At 37.1% G+C, this 18694-nt stretch overlaps 1 protein-coding gene and 1 long non-coding RNA gene across 23 annotated transcripts in view; one reads left to right on the forward strand and one right to left on the reverse strand.

The window, feature by feature from the left end:
• NEB (nebulin) overlaps window positions 1-16100 on the forward strand; it is a 217142-nt gene extending 201042 nt beyond the window's left edge. For 4 of the 22 annotated variants that reach the window (XM_064382783.1, XM_064382770.1, XM_064382775.1 and 1 more), the window contains 14 exons: window positions 1954-2046; window positions 3022-3114; window positions 3640-3732; window positions 4295-4387; window positions 4974-5066; window positions 6734-6826; window positions 7120-7212; window positions 7527-7619; window positions 8473-8580; window positions 8684-8867; window positions 9176-9268; window positions 10762-10908; window positions 11199-11305; window positions 15511-16100. In XM_064382783.1, coding sequence (XP_064238853.1) covers window positions 1954-2046; window positions 3022-3114; window positions 3640-3732; window positions 4295-4387; window positions 4974-5066; window positions 6734-6826; window positions 7120-7212; window positions 7527-7619; window positions 8473-8580; window positions 8684-8867; window positions 9176-9268; window positions 10762-10908; window positions 11199-11305; window positions 15511-15684 — 1557 coding nt within the window. In that variant the 3' untranslated portion in view covers window positions 15685-16100. The remainder of the gene's footprint in view (window positions 1-1953; window positions 2047-3021; window positions 3115-3639; window positions 3733-4294; window positions 4388-4973; window positions 5067-6733; window positions 6827-7119; window positions 7213-7526; window positions 7620-8472; window positions 8581-8683; window positions 8868-9175; window positions 9269-10761; window positions 10909-11198; window positions 11306-15510) is intronic. The other 18 variants (XM_021668919.2, XM_021668921.2, XM_021668924.2 and 15 more) reach the window with 11 other exon arrangements.
• On the reverse strand, window positions 5440-18163 carry LOC135276994 (uncharacterized). The gene is made up of 3 exons (XR_010344601.1): window positions 18039-18163; window positions 8386-8612; window positions 5440-5857 (listed from the first exon to the last, which is right to left on the reverse strand). It is a non-coding gene; the product is annotated as an uncharacterized LOC135276994 (long non-coding RNA).
• Window positions 18164-18694: the final 531 nt, after the last annotated feature.

An 18694-nucleotide genomic window follows, 5' to 3' on the forward strand; every position in this document is an offset into this window, starting at 1 on the left:
ACTCCATATTAAAAAATAATAATTTCTATAAAACAGAACATCTCACTATTCATCCCTTTATAATAATCAATTTAACAAAATCTTTTTTTTAAGTCACACCAACTGAATCCTTCTGTTTTCCAGATCTCCTACTCACCATTTGATTCTAACACTTTACACTTCTATAATAGTCCCTTAAAACTTGTTCTTTCCTCTTTTCACCTTTATGTTACTGTTGGGACTGTTGAAGTTAATTGATTTCCAGAAAAGAAAAACCAAACACTAAAGCTCTTATTTACTTTGAATTCTTTTTATCTGAAGTTTCTGGGTTAGAGATGCAAGAAAAGATACTGGACTTGAAGCCACATGTATAAATGGTGGCTCTTGCTTGGGAACAGGAATCATCTTAACATAGACCATATTCAGATAAACAGTAGCACCAAGAAAGAAAATTGCTCAATATTGAAACCAAAAGAAATCTTATTTTGGGCCAGGTGTGATGGCTCACGCCTGTCATCTCAGCATTTTGAGAGGCCAAGACAGGCAGATTGCTGGAGCACAGGAGGTTGAGACCAGCCTAGGCAACATGGTGAAATTCCATCTCTACTATAAATAGAAGAAAATTAGCCAAGCATGGTGGCGCATGCCTGTAGTCCCAGCTACTCGGGATGCTGAGGTAGGAGGATTGTCTGAGCCCCACGAAGCCAAGGCTGCAGTGAGCCGTGATTGTGCCACTGCACTCCAGCCTGAGTGACAGGAGTGAGACCCTGTCTCAAAAAGTAAAAATAAAGGAAGAAAGAAATCTTATTTTGATACTTGTTCTAAACTAGCCATTTCATGGATAGAAATCCAGTCCTTCTGATTTTTTAAAATATACAAATCAGATCATATTTAATGTTACTTTCTCTTTTTTTAATATTGTTGCTGAAAAACTCTAAAATAATACAAAACTCTGAAACTTCTATATAAAGATCTTAGGTTCACTTATACCTGTGATGGAAAATCAAATGTCATTAGGAAAATTTAGTTGGATTTTTTTTGGGGAGAGTAGAAATTAATCCAAAATGTTTTTAATTATCAGTTTAAATATATTCTAAAAGTTTGATTCTTTGACATAATTAGATCAGTAACTTTCTTTGGTCCCACTGTCTTTTTGTTCTGTTTTGTTTTTAATTACTATTCACTAACAATCCTTCAATTTTGTTAAATTTTCAATGTAAGTTAATATGTCATTTGGAATGTTATATTCATTGTTTTCCCTGTGGGTTCATTATTATTATTCCTTTTATTGAAAGGCTTGCAACAATTTCAAAATTACTTTCTAATTATTTTCTTCTGTACTAGAATAAGTATATTATTTTTGTATCTATTTGAAACCTTAATGATCCTGATGATTCCAGACTTTTTTTAAAGTAACCATTTGTATTTTTACACAGATTGCACCTAGGCAAAATTGTCCAGTGGTGGATAAGCCTATTAGATACTGTGGAAAGTAGACAATGCCATATATTGACTTTTAGACTTGACCATCTCTACAATTTGAACTTAATGACAAAGACCAAATTGCCATATTGCATAGATCTGGCCTGTTAAATATTTCTTATACTGTAAAACAAATGTCTTTTGTAAAGAAAACAAATATTTGCTAATCTAACTTAAACGACTTTTCTATTGTACACCTACTATTTTAATGGTCTTAGGAAATTATTTGTATTTTTTTTCTTAATTCCTGCCACAGGAAATATTTATATTCAAGTTACAGTAAAAAGGTGAATATGAAATACAGTAATATTTCATTAAGGAAAATACAAAACATGTTCTCACCCAGATCTGTGCCTGAACAGAGAGGTTGACTTGTTGAATTTGTGTTTTCTGTCTGATGTCTGTAGTTTCACACTAGATTCTCCACAAGGTAGATGAAAGGGCTGTTTTGACTGCTCTTGTTTCTTCTGGATGCTTTCTTGTGTCATACAGGTGTTGTATAAAGAAAACGTTGGAAAAGGGATTCCAATCCCCATCACTCCAGAGATGGAGAGAGTCAAACACAATCAAGAAAACTTTAGTTCGGTATTTAAAAATAAAAAATCCCTTTAACTACTTTTTAAAAGTTTAAAAAATATTAATGGCTAGATTTTAAAAATCTAATCAACTCATTCCAATAAAAAATGTGACCTGTCATTTTCCCAACTTAATGCTGCCATTTCCTACGAATCAGTTTTCCCCATTTTGGTAAAACATTAATACAATCATTTAACTTAATTTTTTAAAAAGCGTTAATTATTATATTCCTGCTTTTACAAATATAACATTCTCAGTGTCTAAACATCCACATTTATCCTGCTTTGGCAAAGTTGATCTGAACCTAAAGCTTAAAACAAATGTATTCTGCAAAGATCTGATTATTAGGCTTATTTATTATTCTAACCTTTTCTGTCTCTACTGGTATTTGTACAGATATTTTGAAGTTTCTTTTTTTTTTTTTAAGCACCTTATCATTGCTCTCCATTTGCCTTAAACATTGTTCTTCCCAATATGTTTACCCAAACTAAAAGTTAAATACTTTGACTTCTTTTGAAAGTGAACAAAAGAAGGTTTGTGTGTATATATCTCCATATATAAAATGCTTGTAAAACCCAAATATCCTTACATGATTTATTAATAGTATTTTCAAGTCAAAAATAACTTCCTTGGTTTTGTTTCTGTCTCTTGTCTGTTTCTATTTTTTTCCCTCTGTGTAACAAGCTGGGAAAGACTAATTCCTCTCTTTCATGGTTGCTCAGTGCTGCAGAGATTAATTCAAACAAGGAAAATAACAAAACTTTCTTTTCATATTTCTTAGTTTTTGCTGTTCTTTCCTGCATTCCTTTGCTTTTGAAGATGTCTTTAAAAGGCTCAAACAGGTTGAGTCTAAAAGCTTCTGGTACTTCTCTTCCTCTAATTCACTCTCTTCCTCCCTTCCCACGCCCAACTGCTCCAAAGCAGGGGGAAAATGATTGATTGACTGCTTTTTTACTTTGTTCTGGATGCTTTCTTACCATACAGGTGCTATACAAAGAAAACCTGGGGACAGGAATTCCAATCCCCATCACTCCCGAGATGCAGAGAGTCAAACACAATCAAGAAAACCTTAGCTCGGTATTCTGAAAAGAAAGGGGAAAAATGCCACTTAACTTCAGAATTAAACTGATCCTTACATTTATTTTTTGTTTTAAACTCATTTCCCTTCCTTTGCTTCTAATATATTTTATATTACAAAAGGACATACTTTCCCATTTCTATAATACAATTTCGATTTTTTACTTCATCTGATATTTTCAAAAATTTTTTTAAATAATGAGTTTTTCCATTTGTGTGGATAACAACACCGAGTTCTAACAGTCTCAAATCCTTGTTTGTTTAGGAGGCACCGTACTCACAAAAATGAAAAAAAAAATAACATGGATAACTCTGACAGCCTTTCCCCAGCAGCTGAGGTCCCTGCTTCTCTAGAGGGTGCAGATTCCCCATCCCGACAATGGCTTCCACTAAAGTATTTGGTAGCAGTTTGTCAGCATATAACTTCTGGCTCCTTGGATGACTGTTTTCTCCTCACACTTAAAACATCCCAAGAAATGAAGTGTTACTCATGGTTGTTTTTCTGGATACTTTCTCATCGCACAGGTGTTATACAAAGAAAACATGGGCAAGGGAACCCCTTTACCTGTCACTCCTGAGATGGAGAGAGTCAAACACAATCAAGAAAATATTAGCTCGGTACTTTCGCAAGAAAAGAAAGAAACTACTCATTTAATGATTTTAGAAACTTTCATGATTTAAAATAATACATATTAATCCTACTTTTTAAAGACAGATTTTGTGCATTCCTTTAGCAAATATATCCCTTTTTCCTCTGGGGTACTTCTAGCCTAACACCATTCCCGGTTCTATAATACAGTTAACTTCAATTTTTTATTTCCTCTGTTATTTTTAAACATTCTTTTAAAAATAATGAGTTTTTCTGTTTGTGTGGGTAACAACACCGAGTTCTAACAGTCTCAAATCCTTGTTTGTTTAGGAGGCACCGTACTCACAAAAATGAAAAAAAAAAATAACATGGATAACTCTGACAGCCTTTCCCCAGCAGCTGAGGTCCCTGCTTCTCTAGAGGGTGTAGATTCCCCATCCCAACAATGGCTTCCACTAAAGTATTCGGTGGCATTTTGTCAGCAATTAACTTCTGGCTCCTTGGACGACTGTTTTCTCCTCATACTTAAAACATCCCAAGAAATGAAATGTTACTCATGGTGGTTTTTCTGGATACTTTCTCATTGCACAGGTGTTATACAAAGAAAACATGGGCAAGGGAACCCCTTTACCTGTCACTCCCGAGATGGAGAGAGTCAAACACAATCAAGAAAATATTAGCTCGGTACTTTTGCAAGAAAAGAAAAAACAACTATTTAATGATTTTTAAAACTACTTTCATGATTTAAAATAATACATATTAATCCTACTTTTTAAAGACAAATTTTGTGCATTCCTTTAGCAAATGTATCCCTTTTTCCTTTGGGGTACTTCTAGCCTAACACTATTCCGGGTTCTATAATACAGTTAACTTCGATTTTTTATTTCATCTGATATTTTAAAACATTCTTTTAAAAGTAATGAGTTTTTCTGTTTGTGTGGGTAACACCACCAAGTTCTAACAGTCTCAAATCCTCGTTTGATTGTTTAGGAGGCACCGTACTCACAAAAATGAAAAAAAAAAATAACATGGGTAACTCTGACAGCCTTTCCCCAGTAGCTGAGGTCCCTGCTTCTCTAGAAGGTGCAGATTCCCCATCCCAACAATGGCTTCCACTAAAGTAGTTAGTGGCATTTTGTCAGCATATAACTTCTGGCTCCTAGGACAACTGTGTTTTTTCTTAACAAGGAAGTTGCCCTCACCCTTAAAACCTCTCAACAAATGAAATGTTACTCATGGTTGTTTTTCTGGATACTTTCTCATCGCACAGGTGTTATACAAAGAAAACATGGGCAAGGGAACCCCTTTACCTGTCACTCCCGAGATGGAGAGAGTCAAACACAATCAAGAAAATATTAGCTCGGTACTTTCGCAAGAAAAGAAAAAAAAACTATTTAATGATTTTTAAAACTACTTTCATGATTTAAAATACTACGTATTAATCCTGCTTTTTAAAAGACAACTTAAATTTTGTGAATTTCTGTAGCAAATTTATCCTTTTTTCCTTTGGGCTACTTCTAGCCTAACCCCATAACAAGATTGCTTTAATCTATAATTTGAAGTTCTAATATCAACAAGTAACAGATTTTCTTATAAAACATCCTTTTGCTTCTCTCTCCTCAAATTTTCTATCCACTTCCCCCAAGGTCTCTTTGTTTTACATATTCTTGAAATTTAGGATGGAGTATATGGGGGTTGGTAGAGTAGGTCCAATGGGGCTCTTTCTTGAATATTAGTCATAATTTTGTTGTTTTTGTGTCAATGACTTCAGTTTCTAATTTACCCTTTCAGATTTGGACAAAGAGACCTTGGGAAAAATAATTCCTGATCCCCTCCTTCAAGAATAACGATATAAATTATGATCCAGTAGTAGTTTTGGCAATTGATCATCAACTTAAAACTGAGTGTCACCAGAATGGCTTTTTGTTTTACTGATTTTCATTTGTTTTTGTTCTTTAGTTTTAGTGTAGTCTTTAACTGCAAACTTTAGTAAACCATTTCCTGTAAACTTGTGCTCTATGACATTATATGTGGTTGTAAATTACCCAGGGATTGAGGTTTGCATGGGGACTTCAGCTTTCAGTAGCAAACAACCTTGTGGCCTCCACGTTTCCACTCTCTGTAGAGGTTTCTCCAGTACTTGAGTGTGGTGTTCTAAAACATAAGCACATATCAGAATAACCTGGAGGGTTTGTGAAGCCAGATTGCAGGGTCCTGCTCTAGTTTCTTGTTCTGTAGGTCTGGTACAGAGAGGGCCAGAGATTTGCATTTTTAACAAGTTCTCAGTATTGACCTTGCTGTTTGGGGACCCCAATTTGAGAACCATTATTTCAGCAGAATTCTTCCTCTTGAATGTCATTTCCTAAGCCTCCCATGTTTCCAAGAATAACACTGAGAGGAAATACTGAGGTTGAAGGATTTATCACAATTTGTTACTATGTTTCTCATTTTCTATTTGACCACAATAGTGATATAAAAGCCAAAAACATTTTTCCTTAATGATAAGTTTGATGTTGTATTAAACTAAAGCAAGAGGCAGAGCATAGAGGATAGCAAAGAAAAAGTGGGTAGGGGAAACCCTTTGCCTTATCTGAGGACCTACACTTTTACTGATGCATCTATGAGAGTTTAAGTGCTGCAAAACAGTTCAGTAAAAAACCAGCTGCTATATCAGGAGCAGCCTCAACCTTCTCAAGTGTGATTGACACTCATGCCTATAACTCTTGTTTAAATCATCTCTTGGGCTTGACATTCAGAGACTAGCAGTAAAATGATGGTGGTCTCTCATCACTTTGAGGAACACCACAGTTCTTTCTTGCAGTGTTCAAGAGTTTCAGGGCAGGGGCCTATCCCGGACACATTGTGTCTTGCTGTAACTACACTTAACTTCCTTGAAAAACATACTGCTTTCCATCTAACCTTATTGCCCAAATGGTTTGGGGCCCTAAGGATAATCAAAAGTTATCTGTACCATTTCCTTTTTTGGTAACTGTAACTCTTTTTCTTTTTGGATCCGTTGGACTCGCATAGGTTTTGTACAAAGAAAATGTGGGGAAAGCCACCCCAACCCCTGTCACTCCTGAGATGCAGAGAGTCAAACGCAATCAAGAAAATATTAGCTCGGTATTGTCTTGAGAAACAAAAGTGCTTTTAATTTTGCAAAATAACTCCCGCGGTTTGGCCTGCTCCTAACCCTGTATCAGGTTAAAAACAAACAAAATGCCAGTTATATTTGCATTTGCTCTGAATATCACACTGTATTTACTGTAGCTATTAACTGTTTTTAAGCTTTCTTCTTGATAGATGTTCTCACTAATAGTAATAGATTAAACATAGCGTTTCCCTCCAACTTGCAATATAATTAATAGTGATTATTACTTCATAGTGACTTTTGGGTGCAACTTTGTATCTCACAGGTGTTATACAAAGAGAACCTGGGGAAAGCAACCCCCACACCCTTTACTCCTGAGATGGAAAGAGTGAAACGCAATCAAGAAAACTTTAGTTCGGTATTTCAGAAAGGAAAAATAAATCCTTAAAATCTTAACAGGCCTGGCAAACATGGTTATACCACTAATTTATCTTAGTGTTTCCAAAACGTTTGTGTATCTTAAAAATTCTTCCCTATCCACTTAAAAACAACAAACCTACCCCACCAGGTTACAGTGATTTTACTTCTTTCTTAAACTTTTGCTTCCTACTGTAACATTTTAATGGCTTTACCTTCCGTGTGATATAATTGAGCCATAACACCAGCTAAGTGATGATTTTCAGACCTGGTTTTCTGCTATCTGATGCCTGGATGCTCTTTTGGCTTCCCTAGGTATTGTACAAAGAGAATATGAGAAAAGCAACTCCGACACCTGTTACTCCAGAGATGGAGAGAGCTAAGCGCAACCAAGAAAACATTAGCTCGGTATTTTCTAAGACTAAAAAGAAATAGTGCAACAACTTGGAAAATAACATCTTAACATCATAAAAACACGCCTTTCTCATGCAACTGAAAAACACACTAAAATCTTAAAAGAGAAAAATGCAACATATTGGAAAGTAACATTTTAACACCATAAAAATGTGCACTTTCTTATTCAACTGAAAATTTACACTAAAATTGACATAAGTGTGCTTTTATATTCCAAACCATCATACTAAACAAGTTAATTGCCAATGTTTTCCTTCCCCTTTCACTTTACTTGAGGTAGTTCTACATAACCAACTATAACAAATTTACTTCCTAACATCCTCAATCTTCTCTCCTTTAGTTTTAAGATACTTTACGACATGGGTAATACACTGAAACAGATGCCTTCTTTGGCTATATTTTGGGGTTTTAGTATCTGGAGGACTTTGATTTCTATACTGGCATGCTGGTTTAGGAAATCTGAATATAACCTAAGGAAAATGATCACTTCTTTTAGGACATTCTTTCAAATTCCCTTCAATATCAGATTTAGAGCCAAATACCATCAAATATGTTGATGCTGTAATTCCTAGCAAATTTCAAGAGGTCATTTTCTTTTCTTTTCAAAATTATACTATGCCCCTTCTTTGAAAATGAGTTTCATTTTCAAAGTCAAAACAAGTCCTTTCTCTTCTAAGGGCCCTCCCGTTCCCCAGGTTAGCCTGATCCACAGTTGGTGAAGTGTCTCACTGGGCCCCTTCAGTTGACAAGCCTCCCTTACCAGCTTCTTCCATCTCTATCTGCTGGAAAAGCTTTGAGGTTTCAGATTTAGAACAGCACCACTCATTCATGGTCTCTCCTCGATCAGGTTCTTTATTCTGATAGCTTCCGGAAACAAATACAAGGCAAAGCTGCTTATGTGCTGGATACCCCCGAGATGAGGCGGGTGAGGGAGACCCAACGGCACATTTCAACGGTGAGTCAGGAATTCAACGATGGGCTGGCTGCCTGTTGGAATGTGTAAAAAGGGAAATGGTCACACCATCATATTTTCATAAAGCAAATTCATGACATTTCAGGTGAAATATCATGAAGACTTTGAGAAACACAAGGGTTCCTTCACACCAGTGGTGACAGATCCTATCACTGAACGAGTAAAGAAGAACATGCAGGACTTCAGTGACATTAACTACCGAGGTATTCAGAGGAAAGTGGTAGAAATGGAACAAAAACGGAATGACCAAGATCAGGAGACTATTACAGGTAACTGAGCCTGGGTTGGGAAGGGGATTAACTTTGAGGGGCAGAACAAAAGTAACATTATCTATATCAAGTCAAAATATAAAGGACTTCAATCTGTTTTTATTAGGGGTGCAAGAAAGCTCCTATTATTTCAGTTTACAAAGCTGGTATCTCTTCTACCTTTGTTCTCCTGTGAGAAGACATGACCCAGAACCTAAGCTGGAATAAGTGTGATTCAGTCCTCTGGTGGTGATGAAAATTCATGCCTTGTTTTCAAGTTATTGGAAAAGTCCAAGAACACTTGTTCTGATAATTATTTTCCCTTTCAGGTCTACGTGTCTGGCGTACTAATCCTGGTTCAGTTTTTGACTATGATCCAGCAGAAGACAACATCCAGTCCCGAAGCTTACACATGATTAATGGTGTGTTATGCTCAAAAAGGCTTACAACATAAACATTACCATTTAGTACGCTAGAGTCAATGACTTTTATTTGGGATCTGAAGTTCCTTCCCTCCAGGGTTTTCCATTTTCTGAGTTGCCTATTTGGCATAAAAATACCTTTGGCCGGGCACAGTGGCTCACGCCTGTAATCCCAGCACTTTTGGAGGCCAAGGCGGGTAGATCACAAGGTCAGGAGTTCAAGACCAGTGTAGCCAAGATGGTAAAACCTTGTCTCTACTAAAAAAAAAAAAATAATACAAAAATTAGCCAGGTGTGGTGGTGGGCACCTGTAATCCCAGTTGCTCTGGAGACTGAGGCAGAGAATTGCTTGAACCCAGGAGGTGAAGGTTGCAGTAAGCCGAAATCACGCCATTTCAATCTTATCCTGGGAGACAGAGACTCCATCTCAAAAAAAAAACCTTGTTAACTAGTGAGCAAAACTTACTTTCTAAACAAGTTCAAGTTAAGAAAAATTTTATTTCACTGCCTCAGTGCATGTCTCCTTCAGGCCCCATTATTATTTCTATTTTTTTTTTTCCCAAAGAAAAAACAATAGAAAATCTTTCTGTTGGAGAAATAATAAAAATAAACATAGGCAAAGGGAAGAGAAAGGATTTGACCTTTAGGAACTGCCTGAGCTCTATTCCATCAATGAAGATTATTCATTCAACAAAGCAGGCTGCACAACTTTATGCCTTTTATTCATGCTAAGAAGTAGAGTACCAGCCTGGAAAACAGAATGAGAGACCTTCTCTACAAAAAAAAAAAAAATAGCTAGGAGTGGTGGTGTATACCTGTAGTCCCTGCTGTTCAGGGGGCTATGGTTGGAGGATGGCTTGAGCCTAGGTCGAAGCTGCAGTGAAACGTGACTGCACCACTGCCCTTCAGCCTGAGCAACAGAGCCCCCATCTCAAAAAAAAAAAAAAAAAAAAAAAGGAATATCATGTAGAGACAGTCCTCAAAGAATGTGTACCCTAGATTTCTGATGATGAGAGAGAAGTAAATCCATGGTTGCATCCTGACACATATAATTTTAAAGGTCTGCCTTTAAAATTATATAAAATAGGAGTGGTATTTTGGGAACACAGAGAAAGACTCTAAATTGATTTGCAGTTAGGGAGGACCTTCTGGAGTAAAGATGAAGTCTGAATGTCAATATTACTATTTATTCATTCTGATGAGCCAGGAAAATTGGCAGGTTGGAGGGGAGATGTTACAAATAGACTCTTGGATTTGAAACCTGGCTGTACCAGTTAACTGTTCCATGACCTTTGGTCATTTGCTTAAGCTCTCATCTGCAAAATAAGGAAGACAAACCTATATCAGAATAATTGTGAGGGTCTGACCCATGGGAAACTACCAAAAACCATGCTTGGGAAAAAATAACGATAACTGATACTCACTCACTGTTAGGCATTACTACCATAGAAATGTCATGTTTACTACATCTCTCCCAACTGCATCTTTCCCAGTCCAAGCTCAGCGCCGAAGCCGGGAGCAGTCACGATCTGCCAGTGCACTGAGCATCAGTGGGGGTGAGGAGAAGTCTGAGCATTCAGAGGTGCCAGACCACCACCTTTCGACTTACAGTGACGGAGGTGTCTTCGCAGCCTCAACAGGTACAAGTGGATGGCGCTGACGTTGGCAGTCCCACCCAGCCAGCTCACTGACAGTTACTAAAGAGATGCTTTGAGTAAAAACAAAAAAAATTTTTAATCTTGATCCTTTTAAATGAGAAAAGACTAGAGTTATGGAGGGTTGCATGAAGTTAGATGTTTCATTTTCCTTGATTTCTCTTCTTTAAAATCATTCTAAGTTGAGGAAAAAGATATCACTCAGTTGCTAGACCCAGATTAAAGGATACCTAGCCATTTTTCTTCTTGTAAACAATTTACCCCCTTCTTTTCAGCTTACAAACATGCAAAAACCACAGTGCTCCCACAACAACGATCATCTTCAGTTGCTACCCAACAGACAACGGTATCTTCCATCCCATCTCATCCATCTACTGCTGGAGTAAGTAAATAATAACTCAAATTATTCTTAATTTTTGATATGTGTAAACATGATTATAGCTATTATGGTCTTTTTTAACCAAACCTCCTATTTTATATAATGCTCTTTTATTACACGTTTCATATTAATATCAGAAAACTTTCATTACTAAACTCAAATTAATGAAAAGCATTTTTCAATAATTAAAAAAAAAAAACCCAAACCTAGAGCAAAGTATCAGTTTTGGCTCATTGGACTCACCTACTAGCTTATTTAAACATTTGCTGCTTGGAATTATTTATAGGCTGGGCACAGTGAATCATGCCTATAATGCCAGAACTTTGGGAGGCTGATGCGAAAGGACTGCTTGAGCTCAGGAGTTTGAGACCAGCCTAGGCAACAACGAGACTTCATCTCTACTAAAAAATTTAAAAATTAGCGGGGTGTGATGGTGCACTTGTAGTCCCAGCTGCTTAGGAAGGTGAGGTGGGAGAACTGCTTGAGCCTGGAAATTGAGGTTGCAGTGGGCCTGGATGACAGAGGGAGACCCTGTCTCAAAAACAAAATAAGCATGTACAGATGTATGCAATGTGCCTGCATATATACATGCCTTATCTTAGATCTCGCCTATTAGTATAAATTGAGAAGGTAAGCCAAATCATCTTCACAGTTCACCAGACTACTTTACAACTCTTAGTTTAAAACCCTGGATCCCATTCATAATATCCCCAAAACATCATACTTTAGGATTGATATGAACAATCTTTGTATGAAGACAACTGTCTTTACTAAATAACATAAAAGAAGATCTAAGTAAGTGTTGAGATCTATTATATTTAAGGACGGGAATATAATAAAGTTCTAATTTTCTCTGAAATAAACCAATACATTCAATTCCAATATAAATCCCAATAGCACTTAAGAAAACTCTGCTAATCCTAAAATTTATGTGAAAAACATGCAAAAATCATCAAGTAAAATTCAAAAATGGTAACAGTTAAGGACTCAACTAAAAAAGAGCAAAACATACAATAAAGCTATTAAAATTAAATATGGATTTAGCATAGTAATAGACACAAAAATAGATGAAGTCCAGAAATAGACCCTAAATGAATTATAAATCAGCAGGAAAGGGATAAGTTATTTAATAATATTATCTGAGGTAACCAGTTATCCATTTAGTAATAAAATAAAATTAGATACCCATCTCAAAGCATAAATTGTACCAAAGATTTAGATGTAAAATCCAAAACTGTAATAGTATAAAGAATAATAGAGAATACTTTTATATTTAGAGACAGGGTCTCCCTCTACCACCCAGGCTGGAGTGCAGTGGCACAATCACAGCTCATTACAGTCTTGACTTCATGAACTCAAGCAATACTCCAGCCTCAGCCTCCAGAGTAGCTAGGACTACGGGTGTGTGTGCTATGCCAGACTAATTTTTTGTTGTTGTTCAGTAGAGGCTCACTATGTTGCCCAGGCTGGTCTCCAACTCCTAGGCTCAAGCCATCTGCCGGACTCGGCCTCCCAAAATCCTGAGATTACAGGCATCAGCCACTCAGCCCGGCCACAATAATTTTAAAATATAAAGGGGAAAGCCTTCCTAAGCAAATTCCAAAATTTGGAAGTATAAAAGACTGGCTAATTTGGTCATAAAATTTCAAATATTTCTATAACACATACAAACATGTCAGACTGGGAGAAAACATTTACAGCATACATATAAAAATATTAATATCGAAAAAGAATAAAGCACTCTAAAATTAAATGATAAATTATTCCCCTCCCCCTCAAAATAAGACCTGGAAGACTAATAGATAATTTATGGCAAAATAAAAAAAAAAAGGCCAACAAAAAAGGTGTTTACCATGACTAGTAACCGGGTATATACAAATAAAAGTAATAAAGTACATAATATAAGGTATCATTTTGAATCAAATATGATCATACCGTATCATATTCAAACATTTTAATAGCAAACAAAAAAAATTAGGTCAGGCATGGTGGCTCACGCCTATAATCCCAGGATTTTGGGAGGCTGAGGTGGGAAAAGTGCTTCAGTCCAGGAGCTCAAGACCAGCCACCAGCCAAGGCAACATGGCAAAACCTCATCTCTATTTGTAAAATTATTTTTTTATATATTAAAAAAAAGTTTAAACACACATATCATTTGACCTAAGACTTTCACCTTTAAAAGCTTTTTCTTCAGAAATCATACACCCAAAGATAAACTCTAGGATGCTTATTATAGTGTAAGAACACTGTAATATGGTGACAACTAAATGTCCAGAAAAATGAAAATGACTGAATAATTCATATTACTAAAATGTGAAATTCTCTGTAGCAGTCAATAAGAATAAAACACAGCTATATTTATATGAAAAGACTTCCAAGCTATATTAAATGTAAAGACGAAATTACAGTATTATTTATAGTAATGTTCCACTTATGCAGAGGGGAAAGGAAATCTATCTGTGAATATGAATATATGCATGTGTATTTCAGAATGCGAGAAAAAACATAGGTTACATCCTAAACTACTAACCAGTGGCTGCTCCCAGGAAGAAACTTTTGTTATTATCACTTCTTATATACCTCCAAATTATTACAATTTTAACAGTGTGGAAGACAGCTTTGAGAAACTTTTACTACTGGTATCCTCCCAAATTCCCAGAGTGAAAGATGACATACAATAGTGCTATGGATTTTCAAATTCTTCTCTAAAGTACAAGACTGACCTCTTCAAAAGGGAGAAAAAGGCCACAAATCAAATTAGCACATTACTTTCTGTCAGTACATACACACACACGTGTACACACACGCACAATTTTATGGATGCATAACTTAGTATGAAGTTCGTACTTTAAAGTGTACAATTCAGTGATTTTTTTGTTCAACTATCACCATAATCTAATTTTAGAATATTTTCAACACCATAAAAAAAAACTGTATTCAAAACTCTTCTGGTGAATTAAAAACAAACAAATGCTGGTACCCACTGGCATTCATTCTCCATTCCCAACCCATCCCTTTCTGCTCCATCCAATCCTAGGTATCCATTTCCTATCACTATATATTTGGCTGAGACATTTCATATAAATAATTCATATAATTGTATGGTTATACAATATACTGACTTTGGTGCATGGCTTCTTTTACTTTTGAAGTTCATCCATGTTGTATCATGTATTAGTACTTCATTCTTTTTACCACCCAGTAATAGATTTGTATGAATATACAACATCTCGCTTATTCATTCATCAGTTGGTGGGCATTTGTTCCCACTTTTTGGCCATTATGAGTAATGCTGCTATGAACATTGATGTACAAATTATTGCACAGACCTATGTCCTCATTCTTCTTGGGTATACACCTAGGAGTGGAATTGCTGGGCCATATGGTAATGCTGTATTTAACATGTGGTAACTGCCAAACTCTTTTCCAAAGTGGCTGCACTGTTTTCCATTCCCACCTGCAGTTTATGAAGGACCCAATTTCCCCACATCCTAACATCTGTTATTGTCTCTTTATTATCATCACAGTACTGGCATGTGTGAAGCGGTATCTCATTGTGGTTTTAACAATTTGCATTTTCCAGCTGGGCTCAGTGGCTCACGCCTGAAATCCCAGCACTTTGAGAGGCTGAGGCAGGCAGATCACGAGGTCAAGAGATTGAGACCATCCTGGCCAACATGGTGAAACTCGATCTCTACTAAAAATAGAAAAATTAGCTGGATGTGGTGGCAGATGCCTGTAGTCCTAGCTACTTAGGAGGCTGAGGCAGGAGAATTGCTTGAACCAGAAAGGCGGAGGTTGCAGTGAGCCAAGATCACACCACCGCACTCCAGCCTGGCTACAGAGCGAGACTCTGTCTCAAAAAAAAAAAGAAAAAATAATCTACATTTTCCAGATGATTAAGAATTTTGAGCATCCTTTTGTGTGCTTTTTGGCTATCTGTCTATCTTCTTTGGACAACTGTCTATTCATATCCTTTGCCTCTTTTGGTGTGGGGGGGGCATTGAGTTGTATTTCTTTATATATTCTGGATATTAGTCACCAATCAGATACATGATTTTCAAGTATTTCCTATTTTGTGGGTTCCTTTTACTTTTGTTCAACTTAAGTTTGTGGAATAAGTCATGAGAGATCTTATAAATAGATGTATGTGTTAATTGTTGCAAATCCAACATATAATATTTCCCCTTTTTCCATCCCATGAATAGAAAATCTTTCGTGCCATGTATGACTACATGGCTGCTGATGCAGATGAGGTGTCCTTCAAAGATGGAGATGCTATCATAAATGTTCAAGCTATTGATGAAGGTTGGATGTATGGCACTGTGCAGAGGACTGGCAGGACTGGAATGCTCCCAGCCAACTATGTTGAAGCTATTTAGACATTTCAAAGCATCACACTTGTCTGCAGGACCTATGCAGTGAATGTTTCAGTTTAGACTCTTGACTGTTACCTAAGTTCTCAAGCTGCCTATGGTTTCTCTGTGTCAATGTGATTTACGGTAGTACCATCCTTTTTCCTTTGGGTTTGAAAATAAGTTGCAGAATAGACATTTTAAAAGCTTCTGCAATATTATTTCTGTGCCTAGAGTCTTTCTCCATTATAAACATGTTTTAACATTATTTCTTTTCTAAAACAGATTTTTGAATATGCCAAACACATTAAAGGAAAAACAGCAGAGATAGTCACTTTTTCCTTGCCTACTGATTGCTAATGCTTATTCTAATTCAGTTCTGAAATTATAAAACTTATAGTCAATACAAACCAGCAACTAATAAAACCTCTAAATATGCAACACTCTGTGGATGGAATGAGCATTATTTTTAATGGTTTTAATATCTACCTATAAAAATTCAATGGAGCAAATTCTACATAAAATTACCTAAATTTAAAAAATGTGTTATGCACAAGAGTAGACAGTCTCAAAACTCTATCTATACTTGCATTCAGCAAGCTTCTCTTACAGTTTTAAGAACACCTGTGGACTCCAATCCTAACTTCAGGGGAGCTTTCCCATCTGTATCCAGTAGAATGGTAGCATGTGGCAAGGGCAAAGGGAGGAGAGACAACCATATGGCTTAATGCTTAAGCTTACAGACTGTTCTTCCTAGAAGGGAGCTAAGTCCCTGTAACTTTACAGCTATAGTAAAGCGGTATACAAGCTTCTTGTGTGTCTCATGAGACTCACAGGGAGAAAATGATCTTGCGAAGAGTGCACTTACTTGCGAATGACCAAAATACACCTGTACACCAGGCACTGGGTTAGACGCTGAAGCTCAACTGAAGAACAAGAGACAGTTGGTGCCCTTAGGGAATTTACAGACCCAAGAAAAGGCAGATTATGCCTAATCATCATAACAGTGTGAGAGATTGCTACTCTCCTGCTCCCAAGTCTTCCATCTTGCCTTAAACTGGATAAAAATGCAAGTTAGGCAACAATCCCAGTGTGATTTCCAACTCCCAATCTTTCAGAACACTACAGTATACGCTATCTCCATTACAATGAGCTGTTTTTTTGGTTTTGAGACTGAGTCTCGCTCTGCCGCCCAGGCTGGAGTGTAGTTGCCCAATCTCAGTTCACTGCAACCTCTACCTCCTGGGTTCAAGTGATTCTCATGTCTCAGCCTCCTAAGTAGCTGACTACAGGTGTGCACCACCACTCCCAGCTAATGTTTGTATTTTTAGTAGAGACAGGGTTTCACCATGTTGGCCAGACTAGTCTCAAACTCCTGACTTCAGGTGATCCACCCACTTCAGCCTCCCAAAGTACTGGGATTACAGGCCTGAGCCACTGGACCTGGCCTGGCTGGTTTAGTTTTAAATTTCCTATTTACTTTATCAGTTTGCCAAGGTACACTTTGCAGTTGCTATTGCAAAGAAAACAGAACTTCTGTCTCATAGATTTTTCTTTAAAGCTTGGAAAATGTTCAGTGTGCAGTTGGCTTTCCAATATCCCTGGGTTCCACATCTAGATTCAACCAACCATGAATCCAAAATATTCAGAAAAAAAAGATGGTCACATTTGTACGGAACAGCTACAGACTTTTTTGTCATTAGTCCCTAAACAATACAGTGTATTTATATAACATTTACATTATATTAGGTATTACATAAAGAGATGATTTAAAGCACAGGTCCCCAGCCTTTTTGGCAGCAAGGACAGGTTTCATGAAAGACAACTTTTCCATAGAACGGGGACAGGGGTGGGGAATGAAACCATTCTACCACAGATCAGGCATTAGATTCTCATAAGGATCACGCAATCTAGATCCCTCACATAAGCAGTTCATGAAGAATTTAACGCGGCCACTGAGCTGACAGGAGGCAGAGCTCAGGTGGTAATGCTTGGTCACCAGACACTCAACCTCCTGCTGTACAGCCTGTTTCCTAACAGGCCATGGACTGGTACCACTCAGCAGCCAATGGGTTGGAGAACCCTGATTTAAAGTATATGGGAGAATGTGCATAGGTTATATGCAAATATTACATCACGGTGGGGGTAGTCCCGAAACCAATACCCCATGGATACCGAGGGATGACTCATATATAAAAGTAGAGAATCCTCCTGCATCCACCAACTAGCCTCAAAAATTATCAACTCACAGTTAATCTTGTTTCCTCTTCACCCTACCAATGCCCTCCTCTCATTACCTTATAGTGAATCCTACTAGTCACCTTTCAGTGGGTATCTTATAAAGGACTCTTAAAACATTAATCACAACCAAATTAACACACCTTAAAAACTGGCAATCAATATCCAACGTTCTAATCTTCCTGCCATCTGCTTGTGCTTGTTGGTCCAACGATAGCAGGGAAGTCCTTTGTATGTATCTCCACTACCACGTAGGCTGCAAAGAGCCATCTTCAAGAAACTACAAAAGGGAGAAATTATGTCTATGGGTTACATCTCAACCAAATCTCACTCAAATGTATGAGCTGTATGGTGTCCCACCCTCCCACCCTCAAATTCATGTTAAGTCCTAACCCCCAAGGCCTCAGAATGCAAGCTTGGAAATAGGATCCTTGCAGAGCTGTTAAGAGGAGGCCCTAATCCAACAGCTTTGGTGTTTGTTGGATTTGGGAAACTTGGATAAGTAAACAGGCACACAGGGGAAAAGTCATATGAAGACGATAGATAGGGGAAATACCTCTATGTGCCAAAAATGGCCAGCAAATCACCCCAGAAAGCTAGCTGGGGAGAGGTATGGGACAGATGCTTCCTCACAGTGCTTAGAAGGAACAAACCCCGCTGATACCATATCTCAGACCTCTACCATTCAAAACTGAGACAATACATTTCTGCTGTTTAGTTATTAGGTTTGTGGTACTGTTACAGCAACACTAGGAAACTAATATAGTTTTTCAACATCACTGTTTACCTCATTGTTGTG

This window comes from Aotus nancymaae, unplaced genomic scaffold, assembly GCF_030222135.1.
Source record: "Aotus nancymaae isolate 86718 unplaced genomic scaffold, 86718_ANA_hifiasm-v0.15.2.pri h1tg000029l, whole genome shotgun sequence".
NCBI lineage: Eukaryota > Metazoa > Chordata > Mammalia > Primates > Aotidae > Aotus > Aotus nancymaae.